The sequence below is a fragment of the Sipha flava genome, unplaced genomic scaffold, assembly GCF_003268045.1.
Source record: "Sipha flava isolate LNK unplaced genomic scaffold, YSA_version1 52457_pilon_pilon, whole genome shotgun sequence".
NCBI classification, from domain to species: domain Eukaryota; kingdom Metazoa; phylum Arthropoda; class Insecta; order Hemiptera; family Aphididae; genus Sipha; species Sipha flava.
The window spans coordinates 30,981-39,889 of NW_020273489.1; the positions used below are offsets into that span (position 1 = coordinate 30,981).

Sequence of the window (8,909 nt, forward strand, 5' to 3'; positions counted from 1 at the left end):
TAAGATCTTTTTGACATTAGAAAAAAAAAAATAGCGATTTTGAACATAATTACAACAAATGGTTCTTCGCAAAGTCCAATCGCTCAATAATAAGGGGCATTCTGTGTTCCGAAATCAATGATAAAGGCAAGGCATTATCTAAGAAAACGCATTACGTAAACCTAACAGTATTGAAACGGAATAATTGTGGGATCAATAACGAAAAAACGAATTGCAAATTAAAACCGATGATTAAGCATAGAAAATTGATAGTTTATTGCCGCTTGCGTTTGATTAAGTAAACATGATTTAAAATTAAAACGCATGTATAGGGTACAAAATTATATATAGTATGTATTATTTTACGTATTTTATTTAACAGTATTTTTTAAATTTCACAGTCTGCATGTTAAATGAAATGTACATTTTTAAAATATTGAAAACTCAGAGAATTTCTGTTTATTCTTTTTTTAATCATTTCGGTTTGTATGGAAAACTTGTAGACAGATGGAACTGATGCCGACGTGCTCACATCAAACGGAATCCAATGGCTTATAACATTATATTCGGTGAAAGTTTTCAAAGGCGTACTCCAGTTTTTCTTCTGCGTTGTACGCGTTTCGCGATGTATTGTGTGTGTGCGGTCAATAACTTTTAAGGTCTTGCCGATGGTTGAAAAACTTTAAAGCTTATGAACATCATTATTGCAGTTACTTTTTACACTTATTAATACATTATGAAAATTCTATGTAAAATTATTGAAAATCTTTCGATTCGAAATCGGTTTCTGAAAAAATAAAATAGTATCGGGAATTATCTGTGCTCGAATAATGTTTCTTTACGAAAACAAACTACACGAGTATGTTTCTTACAAAGATGCGACATTATTATAATGTTGATAACCTATAATGTATATGGAAAAAGAAAAACTATTTTTTGGCCGAAAGCTTTCGATATTTACTACAATTGTATCTATATTGAAATGTTTAAAAACTTTTTTCTATTAATAATGTACATTTTGTTTGATATTTATCCGTTGTAAATGTATATATATATATATATATGTTAATTTCCTGAAAACCTGTGTATAAGTGTACAGAGAATAATAATAGTAGATTTGAATTAAAAAATTAGTAAATAAGAAATAATTTAGACGTGTAGTTAAAATAATTATACATTATACGCGAGTATTGTTAAACATCAAAACATTATACTTAGCAATTATTTTTCATTTAGTGACTATCATAGAAGACATTAAATTGAAGTCGAACAATAGATTGGTGAATGCATATAGTTATGAGATGTATGATAACGTATTTTTTCATAAAAATATGTTGTTTTTCATATAATTATTATTATTATTAATATTATATGAAAAATAGATGATTGCGACTGGCAGTTAATATTTTTTGCTCTCATATTTTTTGCCAATTGTTTCACTAAATTAATTATTTCGCCTGTTGCAGGTTGAAAAGAGACCAACAAGAGTTTATCGATCGCAGAGGATTGCATGTGGTTGTGGGACACTATTTGGGAGACGTCAACAATGTAGGGGCAAGTGCAAATCTCACTGATGGTAAATAAATAAATAACAATAATAATAGTGCATTTTCTGTACGTAAACATTGTGATTCGTTCAGATTTTTAACACACGTTTAAATTTAAAACTATAGTTTTAAACGTTTTTAACTACACTAACCAGCCATGTCGTCGATCTTAAGTTCGATTATATGGTTCTGGTAATTTTACTGTGAAATGAACCGTAGGCCGTGACAGTTTTTTTCTTTCTATCGTGATTAAATAACCATTCCCTAAATAAGAGTGCTAATGTATTGTGTTTCCTCTTTCGGAATATGATGAGTCTTTTCATTATTCTCACTGCGATCTGCTTTGTTTAACTATTTCTATGTGATTGGTTTTTTTTTCCGCAGAACTGCTCAATCGAAACATGTTTGATCCAAAACCTAAGGAAGGCCGCGACGGAACTCCGGTCATCATACCACCTCATATGTCTGCACAAATGCAAAAACTCTACAGGATCAATAGGTTCAATCTGATGGCTAGCGATCGTATACCGTTGAACCGGTCGCTGCCGAACGTCCGTAAAAAATCGTAACTATATTTTGCCATCCTTATTTAAACGTTTGCGGTCTGCATAATTGAAGTTGTACATGGTGGTGAATTGATAAATGTTTTGTTTCGCACAGGTGTAGGCTGAAAAAGATTCATATCGATAAGCTTCCGTCTAGTACCGTAATAATTGTTTTCCACAACGAGGCCTGGTCGACGTTGTTGAGAACGGTCCAGAGCGTCATAGATCGTTCGCCGAGATCGATATTAAACGAGATCATTCTGGTCGACGATGCCAGCACTCGAACTAAGTAGACATTTTTTAATTCCCAGCCTTCAGCGAGCTATCATCATAATATTAATTATTGACAACATCTTACCGTGCGAATATTATACGTAGAAAAAATAATAATAAATAAAACTATGAGCTATTATTGCAGTATTTAAATAATTATACGATTTGTTTGTTTACCTTATCATAAATTACTCAATCGTTCTTTAGATATATATACATAAATAAAATTAATTGCTAATTCATTACGGTATTATATAATATTAAACACACAAACGGGAAAACGGGACAAGATTTATATATTTTTTTTCAACAAACAAATTTCTTAAATTGTTGTTGTACTCGGTATACCTACAGCACCGTATATTGAATTATGATATTCGTGCTCAAAGCAGTTGTATATTATTACATTCAATATTCGGGCGAGAAAAAATTCAAAAATTACCATAAAGGTAAATTCCACACGTCCAATAATTCAAAATAGATCGTTTATCGGTTCTGATCGAAATTAAACATCATATTATTTCATCTGTGTTATAATGGTACTTAATAATAATAATAAATTATATAGATGATACGTAGTCGAATAATAGTACGCTAAAATAAAGCGTATTTTTATGATCGCCATTAGGTTTCCTCTCTATACAACCATGTCCAGTGACTCGCACTATCAAAAGCATTCCGACTATTTATCAAAATGAATATAACCACTTTGCGGAGCCAACATACACAGCTCACGGCGTAAGAGTTCACTATATCATGGTGTTTTGGTGTTTCTTATAAATACAAACGAAAGCGGTACGCCTCAGGCTACGAAAAATAAAACTAATAACTGATTAAAATGGCTTGTACAAGATGTCTAAGGTATTTCAATGTGCGTGGTTGATCGCCGAAAACAATTTTCTTGCCACGTTTAGAGGATCACGTTTCAAGTAGTTCTCTATGATGTTCTCAAACTGACGTTAAATGTTAAATCATTATACTTCGATAGTATAATTTTATAAAAAAAAAAAAAAAACGTTTCAAACGGACTACTGATCCATTGCACGTGCTATCTATGGTTTTTTTTTTCATTATTTTTTTCTATGATTACATATCTTGTATTACGTTTTATTTTACTCATAATATGCAATTAACTGTTAAATTTCTGAAAGGAATCGAACCACGGTTGTAACATCGAAAATGATTCATTAGTCATTCTCAGGACGACTTACAAGTTTGCAGCACGGTTATGAATAATCGATCCCGTTTAATTCTTACGGTTCTTGAAACCTTGTATGTTCCTGAGAGTTGAACTATCATTCATAAAATATACCCAACCATCGTTGGGGTTGTTAAATAAAAAGTTACAAAATTTTCTGTAATACATACATTTACTAAAATAAAACGGTTTTACATCAATAGTATTGTTTTATAAAAGATTATTTATGTTAAGCATAGGCGCCAAAAAAATGTTTGGAGGGCCCTGTTAAACTGATAAAAAAAATAACATTTCTTGCAATTTAATACTTTATTGAAGGGGGTGGTAATTTCGGGGTCTTAGCCTCCAAGCCCTCTTTATTTGCTTTGAGCTACTATTTCTATTTCCACCATCCTTTTACCGGGGATTAACGTTAATGTTAAGATATTCAATCCTCTAGAACTGATCAATTTTGAAAGTACACCTACTTGTTCGGCACTGCTCTCGTCAGACGAATCAAAATGTCGTCTTCGGACGATAAAACGATAATGTTTCGCCGTTTGGCAATATTATAACGATCGGAGGGGGGGAGTGGAATCATATGCGGCGTATCGTATGTTATTAAAATTATTATTAATGGTTTTACGCGATATCTGAAACGTCTTGTTGTAAAATGTTTCAGCTTTTTTGGCAAAAGAATTAGACGATCACGTGGCCAAGCTGCAAGTTCCAACGCGTGTCTTGCGCTCGCCGAAAAGGGTTGGTCTTATCAAAGCGCGGCTGATGGGAGCGCGGCAGGCGCGTGGTGAGATATTGGTGTTCCTTGATGCGCACTGCGAATGCACTTCGGGTAACAGCCTAATCTTTAATTAATACATATTTTTATAGCATTAAAACAAAACAAAATCTGTGAATAAAAATAATCTTAGTTTTTTTTAACTTTTATTTTTGTTTTCAATTAACTTAAATATAAAATAAACTGTAAAATGTAAATAACATAAATAATTTGACTGTTTTGGTTTTTGGAACAAAGTAAACTTCGCTTTTTCTTATTTCAACGACGAGATGTCTGAGGGTTGTTGTTGTTGTTATTGATGATCGATCATCGTGACGGTTTTTGTTTCCAGGGTGGTTAGAAGGTCTGGTGAGCCGAGTGGCCGGGGACCGGAAACGCGTCGTGTGCCCCGTGATCGACATCATCAGCGACGAGACGTTCGCGTACGTGCGCAGCTTCGAGCTGCACTGGGGCGCGTTCAACTGGGACCTGCACTTCCGGTGGTACACGCGCCCACGGCCGGATGAGCGCCGGGACGCGACCCAGGCGTTCGGCACGCCCGCGATGGCCGGTGGCCTGTTCGCCATGGACCGGTCGTATTTCTTCGAGCTGGGCGGCTACGACGAGCGAATGGAGGTGTGGGGCGGCGAGAACCTGGAGCTGTCGTTCAGGGTACGTTCGCGGCGCGGTTCGACCGAGTCTCTCTCAACCCCCAGGGATGTAGAATAAGTGGCACGCGTGCCAAGGTCGGCACGCATGAGATTTTCGACGGCACTCGAAAAACTTTCATTTGTCGATATATATATCATAGATTTTTAAGTAACATACAATAAATTGAATTATCAATTGCACAAACCAATAATATATATTTCACAACGGCGTATTATCTTTATTATTATAAAATACAATTTATATGTTGTAATATTGTGGGACACTAGTTCACTAGAAGTGCGTGTTCACTTTGATTAGACGTTGTATTCTAACGAACAATAATAATAATTTAATATTTTTTTTTTTACATTATTTCTATTTTTACATAACATTCTGCGTTATAATCATTAATTTTTCTTTTGCATTCTGTGCTAAAAAAAATAATTATGGCACGGCTGAATTTTTTTTTTTTTTAATCATGTCATGAATTGGCACGTTAAAAAATCCTATTTGCAATCCCTGCTCTAACCCTAACCCTTGTACAGGTGTGGCAGTGTGGTGGCAGCGTGGAGATAGCTCCGTGTTCCCACGTCGGCCACGTGTTCCGCAAGTCGTCCCCGTACACGTTTCCCGGCGGTGTGTCCCGTGTGCTGTACACGAACTTAGCACGTGTCGCCCTGGTCTGGATGGACGAATGGCAGCAGTTCTATTTCAAGTTCAACCCTGGTAAGTCCTTCGGTCGTTGCCCGCGAGCGGTGTTTTTACATTTTTTTAATTTTTTTTTTTCAATCCAATTCCGTCTGTTTAGAAGCTGCAAAATTTCGCGACGAACAGCAGATAAGAACCAGGCTGGAGCTCAAGGACCGTCTGAAGTGCAAAGGGTTCAAATGGTATCTAGAAAACGTGTGGCCGGAACACTTTTTGCCAACCGATCAGCGGTTTTTCGGGAAGGTAAGAATGATTTTCATTCGGTTTAAATCGCGTTCAATGTTCACAAATTATGACCAACGATGTTTTCAAAGCGCTTTTTAACATTTTTTCGGCTTAAATATTTTACTTGAATGACTTTCTCCCGTATCTAAATGATGTAACTGTGCCGTATAATTACTATTGTACGCACCTGTAACTGGAGTAATTATAATAGATTTCGTATTTTGCATTAATTGATTTATGTTTTATTACTTGAAATATTTTTATAGTTACATTTTAATCATCCTAATACATATTAAATTACAATAACGATATAATTTTGATTTGCTTGCGTACACAGGCGTTATTATTTTTCCAATGCAATTAGAAAATGTTCATTTTAAATTAATATTTGATAAAATATAAAATACCGAACAAGGTATAATAGAATAATTATTCCAATTATAAAAAGCTATAATTATTTGAATTATGTATTGGAACGAAAAAAAAGGAAAATATTATGAAAATCCAATTATAAATTGGAAAAAAATACATACTATTAACTCCAATTATTCTTAAATAATCATGATTATTTAATTTGTAAATTAATTAATTCAAGAGAAAGAATTTACATTCATTGTTGTTTTGTAAAATTAGCAAGTTTTTTTTTTTTTTTATCATACTCATTTTATGCATAATAACAATTTCATGAGTCTGTTTTACATTGGAACAATAACCAGGATAAAAAAAAAAATACATTTTAATTACGTCAAAATCATTTCTGAAATTCGTATACTTCTATTTCGATAGTAAATTTGAACATTTTACACTTTTTAAAATTCACACTATACCATGCACATATAACTCAACCCTCTACCCGTTTTTTGAGTTTAAATGTTTAATCATGATATTACTATGTTTATTTAGATGATGTGCTCTTAAAATTAGATTTTTCGTCAATGGGTGAAACTGTAAAAAGTGTTATACAATTTAAAAATAAAACACAAATACGATTGACATATAGAATAATGTCATTTTTAATTTATGAACTAAATTCTGGTACACAAAATGTTCATTGCATTGTCCCCAATTAATTATTTATATTAATTATTTATTTTAATAATTTATTATTATTTTTCTCTCTGTTTCAGATAAAACATATGTTGTCCAATCGCTGTTTGGAAAAACCCACAGGACGTGGCTCGTTGAACCAGCCCATGGGTCCGGTCAGGATTAGCTCCTGTGACGTCCAGGGTCGTCCTTCGTTGTCCCTCATGTTCGTCATGGCTCCCGAAGAGGGTATCGATTCCAGCGTGTGGTCCGGATCTTTAATGACCGACGAGTCGGTATGCCTAGACACGCCTGAGCTGGAACTAGCCGATGACATTGCGCTAAAGGTCCGGATTGTGGCCTGTACGGGTCAAAAGCGACAGCGCTGGAAGTACGACGCCGATGTGAGTGCATTGGGACAATGAGTATAATTATATGAATGCAGTCGTAGTATTGTGCCTATAGGGAGGATTTTCTTGAGAAACGTGCTGCGAATCGTAAACAATATTTCATGTAAAAACATAGTATTAGGTTATTTTAGAAAAAAAGATTTTTTTTTTACAATTCTACTCAATTGAATTGGTTTTGGCTACCGACAAAATAATAACTGAGAAACAATAGTTATATCAATAATAACATGTTTGAAATCTAATCCAATAATTGTTTCTGGTGACGATTTCTAAAAAAACAATTCCTTATAAAAAAAAAAATAGAACAAAAACATCTAAAACATCAAATTTAATTTTTTTTCAGTCAGACTCCAATAGTATTTTTTATTTTCAAAAGAAAACTGAAAACGTTTTCGACTTTTTTTCAATAACAACAATAATCCGTTTACCACTACCCCGTCGACACGGTATTAGGCAATACGATGTACTTATGATTTTGTTGCAACTTGCAGTACGGGTATTACGAGTAACAACAACAATGTGTTAATAATAATTTTTTCAATCCTTTACAGACCATGAACTTAGTTCATTTACATTCTAACCTGTGCTTGGACTTGCCAGCAGGCGAATCCAGCATTGTGCTCAAAGGCTGCGCCAATCATGCTAGTCAAAAATGGAATTTCGAAAGAATCCCGTGGAAATAATGTTATATCGGTACCGTTGCGGTATCATGGTTATTACACTGAGATCACCATTCGGTGTACGATAACCAAAACTGTTTTCCGTTGTACTTAACACGCATCGATTTGTGCGACGTCTTAAAGTTCCTCTAAATATACGTTGGACTTCGTTTTTTTTAAACAATTATTGTATTATTATTATTATTTTTGCCTTTTTTGGGTTTGAGCCAAAAAGAACACTGTTGATTAACAAATATTTATTGTTTTAGCTGTATTCATACTGAATTGATGTGTTTCATTGTTTGTATTCTGTTTAAGTTTTAAATATATGTTAAGTCAGTCTAATTTTAAATCTTGCGCTAACAATATTATATCATGCATTATGCATTATGCACACACATTTTGTATTCATCGTGAACAATTTTAAGATTAATTATTATAAATGCATATTTTATAATATCAACTCTGATAGCAAAATGATTTTACTTTGAAAACATGTTATAAAGTGAATAATATAAAAGTAATGTTTTCCATTTTTTTTTTTTTTTTACTAAAAATTATGTTTTTTTATATATTTCAAACTATTTTTTGTTTCCAACTCATTACAAAATATAAAAACAAAAAAAAAAACAAATTAATTTTTATTTTTGTTATACATGTATGTGCACAGTAATATATGTTATAGATTATAATAATCACTCAATTCATAAATTTTAGTTCACTGATTTAGGAATTTGTATTGATTATTCTAGAAACAATCATGGATATTTGACTTGAAAACAATACAATGCTCATATATTTTCTAGACTATTATAAAAGAATGGCGTTCAAAACATAAAATAACAAAAGAAAAATAAAAGACCAGAAACAGTCTCTAAATCGAAATAATATACATTTTTAATTTTTTTCTTTGCATTTCATAAGTGGTTAAACT

At 33.0% G+C, this 8,909-nt stretch overlaps 1 protein-coding gene across 1 annotated transcript in view; it reads left to right on the plus strand.

The window, feature by feature from the left end:
- The window catches only part of LOC112690865 (polypeptide N-acetylgalactosaminyltransferase 3-like), a 33,221-nt gene extending 25,062 nt beyond the window's left edge, over positions 1–8,159 (plus strand). Inside the window, exons 2-10 of the mRNA XM_025564969.1 lie at positions 1,446–1,555; positions 1,911–2,091; positions 2,187–2,356; positions 4,204–4,371; positions 4,649–4,968; positions 5,493–5,673; positions 5,756–5,898; positions 7,008–7,310; positions 7,868–8,159. Coding sequence (XP_025420754.1) covers positions 1,446–1,555; positions 1,911–2,091; positions 2,187–2,356; positions 4,204–4,371; positions 4,649–4,968; positions 5,493–5,673; positions 5,756–5,898; positions 7,008–7,310; positions 7,868–7,999 — 1,708 coding nt within the window. The 3' untranslated portion in view covers positions 8,000–8,159. The remainder of the gene's footprint in view (positions 1–1,445; positions 1,556–1,910; positions 2,092–2,186; positions 2,357–4,203; positions 4,372–4,648; positions 4,969–5,492; positions 5,674–5,755; positions 5,899–7,007; positions 7,311–7,867) is intronic.
- Positions 8,160–8,909: the final 750 nt, after the last annotated feature.